The 14,300-nt window shown below is 36.5% G+C and overlaps 1 protein-coding gene across 10 annotated transcripts in view; it reads right to left on the bottom strand.

Annotated features, from left to right (window-relative positions):
• Positions 1-14,300, bottom strand: part of PARD3 (par-3 family cell polarity regulator) — a 568,914-nt gene that overhangs the window by 194,115 nt on the left and 360,499 nt on the right. For 5 of the 10 annotated variants that reach the window (XM_068987362.1, XM_068987365.1, XM_068987363.1 and 2 more), the window contains 4 exons: positions 11,797-11,986; positions 9,119-9,270; positions 8,018-8,062; positions 2,918-3,145 (listed from right to left, as the gene is read on the bottom strand). In XM_068987362.1, the coding sequence (XP_068843463.1) occupies positions 2,918-3,145; positions 8,018-8,062; positions 9,119-9,270; positions 11,797-11,986 (615 nt within the window). The remainder of the gene's footprint in view (positions 1-2,917; positions 3,146-8,017; positions 8,063-9,118; positions 9,271-11,796; positions 11,987-14,300) is intronic. The other 5 variants (XM_068987366.1, XM_068987367.1, XM_068987368.1 and 2 more) reach the window with 3 other exon arrangements.

Here is a 14,300-nt window from a genome sequence, read left to right as displayed (position 1 = left end):
GAGGAGCGAAACGTCAATGCCACCCCATGCGCTGCTGTGTCTCTCACACACGCAGTGGCGCTAGTCAAGCAGGAGCCCATTCACTGATGCAACAAACAGTCACTGACTCTGACACTTGGCCGAGCTCTGAGCCTGGTTATGCAGGAATAAGACGTGGTGGCATCTTTCCTCGTGGATTTTATGGACGGTGAGCGAAGCAGGAAGGCAGGACTGAGGTCAGTGGGTAAGTGAAGGAGGACACAGAGTCGTGGAAAGTTAAAACTGGAAAGCAACTCAGAAATGGAACCAGAGCTTTTCCAGCTTTCTCTGGCAAACTGTGAACTTCCCTTTTTTAAACTTACAATTGACAAAAAATCACAAAGTACGAAGAGTGATTTTAAAACCCCACAACTAGGAGGTCCCTGGTGGTCCAGTGATGAGGACTTGGTGTTTTCACTGCCAAGGGCCCGGGTGCAATTCCTGCTGGGGAACTAAGATCCCACAAGCCTCATGGGAATAAATAAATCCCCAAGACTGTTGCAGTGACAGCGGGTGCGGGGGGATCTGGTGGCCTTGATAGAGACCACTCACTCAGCCTCCCACAAATTTCCCAACCATGGAGCCGAGCCTCCTCACTAGACACTGAGACAATCTGAGCATTAATGGCCTTGGCATCCAAACCTTCAGTTTCACAAATGAAGGAATTAAAGAAGAATCTTAAGCAACTTGACCCAAATTCCAAGTGGGTGAGAAGAATGTGGAGGGACTCCAGGCCAGTGCTCAGATCACTTCAGTCATAGAGTTTTGACAAGCCGCACTGCAGACATTTGAAATATACAACAGTGGCCTTTCTCTGGCCATATCCAGAGTTCACCAGACTGGTCTGGGAGAAAACACCATCAAGTCAGGACTCTGTGGAAACCCAGCACTTTGTGGTTGCAGGTGCACACATGTCAGGGTGTGTCTCCCAGTTCTTACCTAGAACTTCCCCTCCGGGTCACACATTGTAGTTCATCTACTTACCTGGTTTTGTCTGGATGATAGTTGAGTACAAAAGTTTTAATATGAAATACTTACATCGGTTATTTCCAGTTAAAACCGGAAGCTAAGTTTATGTCAGGGACAAATTTAGACGTTCACATGGTGGGAAGCTCTAGAGGCTACAGAATTAAGAACATGCCTGGTACTGATCGCTATTCCATCCCCTGCTGCATTTTAAATATGCGGTATATGTGAGAAAATTGCATTCTATGAAGGAATTTAAATAACATGTGAACTAGGACAAGAAAAAAGCTCAGGAACAAAAACTGTATTTGTTAAAAAAAAAAAAAAACCAACAACAAAAAATACTGAGGTGCTAGAGCACTGGCTCCCTTATTAAATGTGCACCCGGGACAAAGGCAAGATCTCTAAGTGATAGAGGGTCCCCACCCTAGAAAGGCAACACAAGTAACACTGGGTGAGACTGGCAAGGAGCCCCTGAGACGCCAGGAAAAACCCGAGAGGGTTGGAAGCTTATATGACTCAGGAGCTTGGAGACCAAGCTTGGCAGCAAAAATAGGAAATATGTTCTTCATCTGGCAAGAATGGGCTGCATATATTTGAAATCACTGGCTGGATGGAGTAAAAAGCTGTCCAGATTTAAACTAAGAATTAGGTGGGGGCTGCGGGGGAATGCAGGGCTCCTCTACTAAGTTTTGCTTTGCATGTTACATTGTAGCAGAAATATTCATCTTCCCAAACACATTATATGTGACAGGCAAAGATTATATAATTTTGCTTTATATCTCCTCAGAATGTGATTTCCATTTGAAACTCTCCTTTCCCACCACAATCTTCCGTAGGCATGTGTGATGGAAGTGGTCCCCCAAAAGTTAAACTGTCATCGTTTACAATCCACCTAAATGATCTCTGCTTTAATTTTGGGTAGGGGTGTCTCCTGCTTTTCTTTATCCTTTCTTTCTTTCTTCTTTCTTTTCCCAACAGTGTTTCTTACGATGGTTAGCTGGGTAGAGTTACTTTAAGTTAAAAAACTAGAATATGAATCAGCAGTTACGAACAATATAAGCTAATCAACAGTGTTTTCTATTAGAACTCAAGTCCATTCTCTTCTAAATAAATACAATGCTGAGTTTCCTTCTTATGTTTAAACTGAATGGGTATTTTTATAGTCATTTATAAGTGTTTAACTTCAACCAGTCCCTGAAGCATACATTTTATGTATTTATAAACGTTACTTTTTTCTCAATATATCAATACTATGGAAAACACATTGTTCATTCACAGTAACTTTTAACTGTCAATAATCTTGGCTTAAAATGTTTGGCAATTTGGAAATACATATACATAAATATATTTTGCTAGCCTAGTTCAAGGAAAGAGTAATTCATAAAAACAAAACAAAAGTATGTTATCAAAATCACAGATGATTACACATATTCATTTGAGATATATTACAGATATACTGTACAGCAGTGGTTTTTAAATATTTTGGTCTCAGGATAACTTTATACTCCTAAAATTTATTAAGGACTCAAAAATTTTCTGTGGATTGTATCTATCAATATTTACTGAACTAAAACTTTCTCAGTTTTAAACTGAGAAAGTTTAAAAATAAAAATTATTTTATAAAAAATTATAGATTTCATATTAGCAGAAATCACATTTAAAAAAAAAGAAAGAAAGAAAGAAACCTGTATTTTCCAAAAACAATTATTGAGAAGAATGGAAAATCTCTTTAATATCTAGTTGAAAAGATTCTTCTATCTGCTCTGCATTTAGTCTCTTGCAATATCACATGATATGTTGCCTTTAGAAAAACCAACTGTGCATTTGTGAGAAAATAAGAGTAAAATGGTAAATAACATCTTCGTATTATGAAAATGCTTCACTATAGAGATCCTTGCCATGGCTATTCCTTCAGACGTTGTACACTTACACGTCTCCATGCCTTCGTCATCATCATCCACTGCAGGCTTATCATAGGACTTGTCAATGGCAGCTCTGAAGCTCTCATTGCATCCCCTTCCTCGGATTATCCGTGGCCTAGGGCGATGGAAAGGAATGTCCCCATTCAAAGTCACCTCGGCAACCGCTGTCTGCAGACTCTCTAAAGAGCTCGACTTCTTCAGACCCAGGGAAGGCCCCACATCTCTGCTGGGGGAACCTTGGAAGTCGGCAAAAACAAAATGTCAGAATGAGTGGTGAAAATTACATGGCTGAATATCTGTGAATTGTAGAAAATATCAGGGACAAATTATTTGTTCAGTGTCTACTTCTGGAACGTGGGTAGCAAGATATAAAAAGTAAAGTGACAGTAACTAATTTTAACTTTTCCCAAATGTGTATTAAATTTGGTCTATTTTCTCTATTCTCATTAGGAGACATTTTAAGCTATTAGTTTTCATTTTTAGCTCAACAGATAAAATCTTTGTCAAATTATTTGCTTCAAGTTATGTTAATAATCTAAAAAACCAGAATAACCCAGAAAATCATTCTGCAAAGCAGGATGATAAAATGGCTAAGGGAAGCAACCAAGAGTACACTTTGTGACTTAGCTTAAAACATTTTTTTTAGCAGTTTCCAATTATTTACAATGGAAGTGAAACTTTTATCTCAGTAAGTTTCATCAAGTTGTCCTCATATGGCAAAGGTTCAGACAACTCGGCAAGTGAGAAAAGCACAGGACACCACATGTCGCCCACAGGGCACCCTAGCACCAGGTAGAAACCTATTTCTGGAAAATGGTGGTTCTCTGGGAAGAGCAATACAAGATGTGAATAGAAATAAACTACATAAGGACCGTCGCGAGAGAGAAGTAAAGAGGGAAAGATGCCAGAACTGCATGTGAGGACTTACGCCTCCAGGTCAGCAGAGAGAAACAGGTAATGAACAGAAGGAAGAAGACATCACAGTTACCAAGACATTTTCAGTAAAGGAGAATTCAGAGCACTAAAATTGTGGCTTGGTGACTTGAGGATCTAGCAACACTAAGATTGTAACCAAGCTTTAGAAGGCAATCGAAATGGATTTCTTTAACCAGGTAAAACAACTTCATCAATGATTGCCTGAGCTGGCACTCAAATAGATGAGTTTAGCCTCAAGATGACGGAAATACCTGCAACCACCAGCTGGGCAATCCAGGTTACAGAACTAGTTCTTCACTTACACTGTTAGAAAGACAGGTACAAAGGAAAAAAAAGAGCAAGGGGTAGGAGAGGCGAGACTGGATATCTTATCTCTACATGGGACCGTCAGCCCATATGTGGACCACTAATTAAGGAGTAACCTTGATATGTTTTCACATAGAAACCAAATAGTTCTGAGATGGTCGTTCCATGGCTCAGAGTATAAAACAGAATAAAAATTAAATTGGGAGAGTCAAAACAAGAATTATCTTTTTAAAATTCATTTACATGACAACTTTCACATAATCTTCACAATGGGGTAGCAGTTTTAAGTTAGAACAAGTATGTTCAAAATGTAACATAGGCAGAAAGGCAGACAGATGATTCTAATGAAGAAAAAATATTCCATAAATTAGAGTGCTTGAGAGAAAAAGATGATTTATTTAACTTTCTCCATGCAGGTTTGTCTATATTTGATTATTTCATGACAAAAATTCACAAGGAATATTTCTTGCCAGGATGATCAATCTTACGTTTTCTCTTGATAGCACTATAATGTTTGACAAGTCCATGTTTTAAATAGCCATAAAAGTCATGTCACAGGAAGGAAAATGATTTTGTTCCAAAGAGCTAAAGAAAAAGTAAGAGATTAAAGAATCAAAGAGAATGGAAAAAGATGATTTCTGGGTAGAGACATTTACTTTCACATTTTCAAGAAGTAGCATTGGTAAGATCTTTTCCTGAATAAATCACGCCTATTAATTTTTATAACTTACTAGCTACATTTAGGTCCTATAAACATTTATATGGCAAACATTTGATGTTTTCTTGGATTCATAAAGGACATATGTATGTATGTGTGTGTAATTATGTGTGTGTTTATATATATACACACATATATCTATGTATATTTCTCCAATAAAGATACGTATATATATATGCTCCCAGTAAAGATTAGCATTAAAACATAATTTATATATAAAAAGTTAGCTGAGATTTGATTTAATATCAGCACCCCAAAACTTTAACAGTTAATTTGAGAAATGGCATGATTATTCAAATAAATGTACATATACATATTACATACATGTAAGTATTGATATGTATATATCTGTATATATGTATTTCTGAAGAAACATAAACACAAAGCAAATCTAGGAAGAAATAAATAGTGAAACTGTAACAAAATAAGCAATAGATTATATTGTAGGAATCACTGGAAGCTTGCCTAACTACTCTTTTGTCTAATTCTGAACACCACAGTATAACATTCCGGCAAAATGTTGATAATTAAATATGGTGAGTATTGGGTATAGGAGAGATTAATAAACTATAGTCTCTCTATTTATACATGGTTGAAAGTTTTCATAACATCTATTATTTGTGTATCTACAACAGGGATCAGCAAACTATGGGTCAAATCTGGAAATTTTTACTAGAACACAGCCATGGGTCCATTTGTTTCCATTTTCTCCATGGCTGCCTTCACTTTATATCAGAATTAAGCAATTGTTCCAAAGGCTGTCTGGTTTGAAAGAGCTACAGTATCTACTCCCTGGTTCTTTATAGAAAGCTTGCTGACTCCTGATCTAAAACACAGATTTCATTCATGTAAGGTGATATATTCATCAAAGACACTTTAACAAAATAGTTCGTTACTATATTAGTAAGACTGCTAAATGATGGTCACTGAGATTTATAACATCATAAACTTATCATAAAAGTTGAAAATGTGTTTCCCTATACAAGGTATAGGCAAAAGATTAGTTTTATTTACACACACACACAATCAATGTCTTTAATTTTTAAATAATATTTTGAAGCTCTTAATGTAAATCTATTGTCATTAGGATGCTTCATTTATTTTTATATTCAAAGGTTAAATTGTTAGAAACTCAATTCTCTTATTCCCATTCTCTCTTTTCCTGTAGAAAATAAATTTACTCTAGAACTATCATACAGGATTCCCAAATCCAAGAATAAAAGGGGAAATCATAATCATACTATTTTCTTTAGGTCTCTTTTTCTACTCTTATCTACTAATACCTCTCTTGCCAGAAAAAAAGAAGAGGATGTCTTTTGCAAGGGCAAAGGGAAATGGAATTCAATTTTCATTATGAAAGGCTTATGGCTAGACAGACAATCTACACTAAAATGCCACTGTGACTCTACTAAAAACCTTTGGACTAAACTGTAAAATCATGATAATCTTAGCAATTCAAGTGAAGTGAAAAAAGGAAAATAATAAAAAATCTCTTTACTGTGTAATACTGGAGGATGGGAAGAATCCACTGGAGGTATTTTATTCATTGTAGATTTAAAATCAATAGACCAGCAAATACTTCTACCTCTATGTCATAATTTTGGTCCTAAGTTTTTCCAGTTTAATTCAGTAAAACAGATTGCACATAATATTTTTAAAATGCTCTTTTTATCTGGGATCTAACTAACATTTTAAACACTACAAAAGCAGATGATTCAATTAGATGATAAAATCTGCCTACTCACCATAAAAGGTATTAATGTTTTCAGTTGACATCTGGATATTATTATTATTTCTTAATCACAATAAATTGTTCTTTTCCTGTTAGTAACAGTGATTTGGTTAAATTAACTATTTTTTTCACTTTATTGGCATATTATATAAAATCATGTTCTTTAACCTGAGCAGCTCAATTTGGTTTTTATAAACATTAAATTGGACAAGGGTTACTTCTTGAAAAGCACTGAATACTATTAACTCCCAAAAATTAATTACTAATTTACATATGTAAACTATCAAATAATGTTTTTCTTTAGCCTTGCTCCAGAATTCCAATGAATTTTATGTTTGATAAAAGAAATAACTACTTAATAAGGGCTGAGGCTATTGTTAATTCCCTTGCACTACAGTTAATCCAGTGATTTATTGGATGCAGTTTTTACAATCTATCTTTACAGAATGTGAAAACTCCAGGCATGTCCACAGTTATCTTTACGTATGTATATGGGAAACACACTTTTCAAGAAGCCTAAAACTAATTACTATTGCAGGTTAAAAAGGTGAATTGAAGCTAATTAGTGCTAAGTGGTATAACGACATCATACTGGATTTACAATAATTAAAACTCTATTGCAAACCTATAATAATAAATCAAAATGCTCAGCTGTACAAAGCACATGACTTTAATTACACACAAAGATTTTCCTCTGATTACTGTCATAAGATAACAAGTAAAGTAAAATCTATGATGTAAAACCCAGGTCAACATAATCCATTATTTCTACAGAAGGATCTAGGTAGCATTTTAGCAGCAAGTCCTAAATAGTTAAAAACAAAAACGAAAAGCTTTTCAAGCACGTTCACGAAGTTAAGATACAGACGCAATATATAGCCTAATTCAATGCTATGTAACAAGGAACTAAAGCCTTCATTAGAAAAAGAACTAAGGTTTTCTGAGTGACTAATGAGAGCTATATTGGACACTGTCCTTCAGTGAAAATATTTATATATGTGCTGTTATCTTCCTAACCAAAATCACCTCTTGACAATCATTTTTTTGGATGTTAAGCTAAGCATCAGATAGATGACTTCGAAACTTAAAGAATCAACCCTAAGAGATCATGCTTTCAGGATTTTGATTTTTTCTTAACCATGACAAAACATTTCTACACAAATATAATTAACAGAATCTGGGCTGTGTTCGCATTTCTGAAGTACTAAATTATATTTCCACTTAGCTCATACTACATTGATACGTTTCTGCTCGAAGAAAATTTCCTTTCCTTGTACAATTTGATTTCCTACAATGAAAACATCCATGGCAGCCTGGAATATTTATGTTTACAGCCGTATGATTGGCAGCTCTATAATTACGACAAACTCCTTGGACCACAGTTTCTATGGCAACAGTCTAAGTGTCCATTCTTACCTGCTTTCTGGTCATCCACTGTATTGAGTTTAGTCTCGTCAGCTACTGTTAAAAGGTAAATGTATAATGGTTAGCCCAGTTAGTCCCACAGCCCAACATGCTTCAACCATTCTCAGATCTTTCCAGTTAGGTGAGAATTCTTAAACAATATTTCATGCAAATAATACGAAACATCAAGCAAACATAATCAAAAAAGGGGGAAAAGCCGTGTCTCCATGCAATGCCAGTCATCTCAGTTCATGGCACGTGTGTTACTGATATGTTAGCATATCATCACCAGCCAGGCCAGTCATCGCCCAATTTTCATTTATGCATGGGATAAATTAATACTTTTAGTCTCAAAGTAAAAACAGCCACCAGACAACAGCGTAAATACGTTACAGTTGATTAAGAAAGGGTTTTCTAATCATTCAATCAGTGCATGGATATAATTAATTAATTAATTTGTTTGTTTGTTTTGGTTTTCGGTGGATTTGGATTTAAAATGAGACACTACCTGATTGGTATGTGATTGAACAACTAGGATTATTTTCCTTCTCTCATTTGCTTCCAAATACTTTTTACAATAAATATGCTCTCAAATTATGATTCCAATTAAAGGCCTTAATTATCAACACAGAAGAGTTTTCATTAAATAAACCTTAAAGGGCAGCGATGGAAGGAAAATATCATGAAGTAACCAAACTCTAGACATGGATTGAGATAATGGTTTCTCTCCAAAACTTTTTCTTCTAGTTCAAGAATCCCCACAACCAACCAAATCATAAGACCAATGAAATTGGTTTTAAACAGCTACAGTGTTAAAACATTTCATTTTTTCAAATAAAGATACATGAACAGAGCATGATACGCACATGTGTTTGTTTCTTTTCTCATCAGAAAACATATATATTAACATATTGCACATGATGTAAACATGCCACTTAGGAGAAATGTAGTTATCTCAAACTTCGAGAAAAACTAATTTTTGCCAAATTGCCTCATTTCACATTTATTTTCTTTATTGCTCACAGTAAACAGACATGTGTTTGGGACCATCAGTTTTCATCTGAAAGCATCTAAAACCTTATTTAGATAAAGATTCATGGAGATTGTACTCACTACCTAAATCCATGCTTTTTGATTTTCGCGTTTTAACGAAATCCAATTGACTGGCATCTGAAAATTGCTTTGTGCGTTTTTCTGACATACTCTGACGTCCAAATCCTTCTCGTTGAAAAGCAAGAACTGGATCAACGTCTGGACTCAAAGAGCTGGCGTGAAGAGGAAAGAGAAACAAAAACATTTATTGAAAATAGGAGACATGCCATTCAGCAAAGTTCATCCACACCTGTGTGTATGAATGTGTCTCTGTGTGTGTCTGTAAATGTTCCTCAGAAATATTTAAACTAAAGAGTACAAATATAGTCCATCAAAAAAAAATTTGGTTGTATAGGAGGCGATGGAAAAACATGACATTAATTTACATTTAGAGCACTACACTAAACCTGAACTCCAAGTAGGCATCAAATTTGCAGACAGAGCAAATCTGCAATATATTTTTAATAGAAATTATTGGCTAATGGTTTTTCAAAGGTGTGCAAATTGTTGTTACTGAAAACCACATATTGCTGTATTTTTTAAACTAATTTTCTGTCCTCTGAAATTACATTGTCACTAAGATTAGAATATGCTGTTTTTACCTTTTTCACCTTATAAACATTGTCTGTTATGTTTCCTAAATCAATTCATGGATTGAATAAAAGCATATTCTGTCAGTGAAGAAATGTAAAGTTTAGCCATTTGACATATTTAACCTTCCACAATTGTACAGTGAACTGTAAACATACACAATTGAATATGTCAAATGAGTTTGTGAGTTAATTAGCATCTTAAAATAACCAAAAATTCTTAAACCATAACATAATTAATTCTGCCCTATCAATATACCTAGTAAACTAATTTCAGACTCAAGAAACAATACACTAGCATACTTAGCAACTTAGTCTGCAGGACTGACAGCTGATTCTTTAAAGAATGTAACCATATCCTGGTCCCCCCCCCTCCAAAGTTATTAAAATTCCAGTTATTAATCCTGCCTTATTGCCCTTTTGTTTTCATAACATTTTCATCAAGGATTAGGGAGATATTGTCAGGCTGGAAAAGCTTACATTTTCTGCTGTGATTCAGAACAGCTGCCATTCTTGTTTGGATAACCCTTCATTCATATTCTTTTCCAACTCCTGCACATTCCCCACAGCAAAATCATACAAGTCCTCACCATTCTATGAATCCCCTTAGGGATATTAATGCCACACTCCAGCCCTGTTCGTTATTCATCTCATTTTCACCAATACAGAGCTTCTTAAGGCCCCAAACAGATCTATTCCTACGGCTGCCTTCATAATTCCCCATCACAGTGTCAACTTAAAGGCTTTCGTACCTGTAACAAATATTGCAAATATCTAGTCCTTACTTTGTCATCACTTTCACATTCAGAAAGAGACACAGCTCACGTGACAGCATCTGAGGATTTCAAGCGGTGGGGTTTCTCCTTTATACGGCAGTTCTTTCTCTATGCTAACCAAAAAACTCATTCCAAGATAAGCTATTACACGTGGACTTGAGTGTAGCTCGAAGCCACAACAATGAACGATCATTTTGCTGATAGATTCATAAAAGACCCCAGAGAAAGGGCAGTAAGAAAATTCAGGTGCAATGCCTCACATGGTTTGTGGTAATTGTCACTAAAGCCTTCCATGGTCATCCCTAGGAGGGATGGTCCTTTTGCTTATTGATGTATATAATTACTAGGCATGTAATTGATGTATATAATTACTAGGCACATCCTCATTTCTGTGCCGCCCACTGACTCAATAATATAAAATACTTTCTTCTATTTTAAGAGATAGAGGAGAAAAAATAGGATTCGACTGCCCCAGAAATCATGACGTTAGACACGTACAGGGATTTCCCTGGTGGTCCAGTGGATACAGGAGGCGCAGGTTTGATCCTTGGCCGAGGAACTAAGATCCCACATGCAGCACCATGAGGCCAAAATAATAATAATAATAATGAAAGAAGTACAAAGACTAGAACAGTCACAACACTCTCAAAAGAAAACCTGTAAAAGCCTCTTCTCTACTCCCAAAACATAACAACTATTCATTTGGCCAAAGTTATCTATCTGTTACAAATTCTCAGTCACCATTAGGGATTTGCTTAGAATTTATTTATTGAATAGAAAAACAATTCATCAAATTAACACAGATCTAAAATAATGAAACAGCTTCCCAGGAGGCACTTGTGGTATAGAAGTTGACTGCCAATGCAGGAGACATAAGAGACACAGGTTCAGTCCCTGCATTGAGAAGATGCCCTGGAGGAGGGCATGGCAACCCACTCCTGTATTCTTGCCTGGAGAATCCCATGGATGGAGGACCCTGGCGGCCTATGGTTCATTGGGTCTCACAGAGTTGGACACGACCGAAGCGACTTAGTACAAAATAATTAAAAGTGAAACTTAATAAATGCGTAGGGTTTCGGAGTTAGTGAGAGTTTTCTTGTTGGGTTGGTTCAATTCCTAACCATAGACCTGGAAAGGCTAACACAATTGGGCAGGTTTATGAGGATGAGGGAAATCTTTTGTTCAGAGTGATAATTATGAGTATTAAAATCATGAAAAAAGAACTTAGCTATAAAAGACACCCATCTCACTGAGCTCAATGACAGAATATTTAAACATAAAATCAAGTGTGATTGCAATTACCCAATGTTTTCCAGCCCTGGAGTGTTCTTACCAGTCTGCAGAGTCGCTGATGCCAACCTTGGCCCACGTGCCAGTGTCTGTTGTCACAAATCCTACATCGTCATGGGAGCTGGAAGATGACTGATCAGAGAGATGTGGTGGAAGCACTGGCAACCTGTCATCCTCAATAATGACAGTGTCATCCTGGGGCATATTCACCGTGGGGGACAGCTGGTATTTACCTGTCCAATGGAAAAACAAAAGAGACATTCTAGACATCCATCTAAGGGTGAGATGCATTAATGTTAATACTTTGCTACATCAGAAAAAGTCTGAATTTCCAAAATGTCTCAACCTGGTAGAACAAAACAGAATTAAGAAAATTTATTTTCCATAAATGGATGTCCGTTGGAGACCTCTGGTCTATTCCTTCTTCTGATGCTATGGAGCTCTGGGTGTGGCATTCCATGTCTCTGGTTTTATGCTTCCTAAGGCCAGAGCTGATCTCTAGAATGTCTTCTAACATGAAAATGCCATGTGGATTCTAAGTCATTAAAGTTGTTTGAAAATTTTTACCAGGAAATTTGAAGGGAAGCCCTGCAGACTTACATCAGTCATTCACTCATTCACTCACTGGGCACCTACCACCTAGCAGATCTGTAAGAAAGACAATCTCTGTCTCTCAATGGCTCACAGCCTGAAGAAGGAGACAGACCAGATACAGTGGTAATTGACTGGTGCTGTGAGTGATGTCCCGCAAGTACCCTGGCATTCACTAGTGCTGGTAGCTGAAGGCAGAGGATGCTGGAAATCATAGCAAAAGTCAACATCTGAGAGGGGTTTTGAATGATGACTGTGATTTATTCTGCTAGAAGAAATGATGACATTCATTACAGACATCAGCAATAGCATCTTTCAGTGCACGATGGAGAAAACCCCACAGTGCACTCAGGTGACACTTCAGAGACAGCAGGAGTGATCTTAAAGAGAAAAGACTAGGATCTCACTGCCGTGAGGTCTTTCAGGCCAAGACACAGGAGCCTGTGCATTCTGATTTATTCAATTAGGATATGGTGTTCTTGGTAAGAAAAGACCCAGAACTGGCCACATTGATCAGTTTCTTTCAGGGAGATCTGCTCAAGTTCATGGATCAGCATGAGAGTTGTTTATCTTTCTTAGGATAAAATTATAATTCAAGGGCCTGAATCATTATAGATAAAGCTGGGGTCCAAATGCTGCCATCTTCCTGCCCCAAGATACCTACAGCTCTTCTGGCTTCCTCCCCAAACCTTGTGCCGTATTTCCTCTGAGCAAGAACTCATGGGCGAGGCTTCAGTTCACATGAATATCTTGAGAAAGGCTGTCCTCAGAGATACATTCATCACAGTGTGATGTGGTCATGCTGGTCTGGCTCTTCCAACAGAGCAAGGAAAATGGACACACTGCCTCTCACCTCACAGGAGGATGGAAACACGCTCATTGCAAGTCCAACATCCACATCTGTGAAATCAGCTCTCCTGCTTCCTATGCAAATAAGCAGGACTGCTGCCCTTTCCAAATCCTATCACTGTTTTAAAAGGGTGTCCTCGTCCTCTATGATAAACTACTTTTAAAAACAGCACAACAGCAATGTGACGACAGTTCATGACACTTTAATATCTGTCTTAAGATCTCATTTTTAAACATTCATAAGAGTGTGTACATAATAATTTTTGTTTTAACACCATTTTGGAAATTAGAGGATGGCATACATATAGACTTGAAGGATTTTAAATATATACTATTGTTCTAGACAGTTAAACAAAGGAGAAACACAAAGTTGATAGAGAGTTTTTCAGGACAACCCAAAGCACAATTGCTAGAAATTTCCAATGAATTCATTACTTAGCACCAACTACTCTATTACAGAAATACTATATGTTCACTGAAATCTCTCCTCAGCAAATTATCAAGAAAAATACTCGATTCTGATTTGAAATACATCCATTTTGACAAACTGTAAAAACGAGCAACTTTTTATGAATGATCATAATAAAAAATGGGAGTCGAATTTAATACTTTACTGTTTCCTTTTCCTGAATTCAAATGACTCATTTATGCCCACTCCAGTTTTAGGATATTAGTACAGAAAGACAGAAATCTGTTCAATAAAATATCATTCATAAATAAGGTTGGACATTGCAGCACTATTACCCAAAGAAATATTTCCTACTCAAGACATACTTCCCCCACAAAAAAACATGTAGACAATGAAAAAACACAAGTTATCCCTAATAGCACACCCCTGACATGTCACAGCATTAAATGTCATGTCCTCACCCAGGCAAAATTTATTGAAAGAAACTATTATGGTGTCATGATAGCAAACTAATTTCTAAACATAAAAATGAGAACTTGTATGCAATATATTGAGAGGCAGTCTAGCAAGCAATATGAAATACAGAATGGTTCTGCATGTGACAGAACTTTTTCATGCTGTTTTGAGTAGAAATATTGATCCTTAAGTGATCCAAAATTTTATACCGAAATAAAAAGGACAAACTGTCCCTATTAACA

This window comes from Capricornis sumatraensis, chromosome 15 (genome assembly GCF_032405125.1).
Source record: "Capricornis sumatraensis isolate serow.1 chromosome 15, serow.2, whole genome shotgun sequence".
In the NCBI taxonomy this organism is placed as follows: domain Eukaryota; kingdom Metazoa; phylum Chordata; class Mammalia; order Artiodactyla; family Bovidae; genus Capricornis; species Capricornis sumatraensis.
The sequence above is the reverse complement of the archived record's forward strand: the minus strand, read 5'-3'. Positions and strand labels throughout refer to the sequence as shown.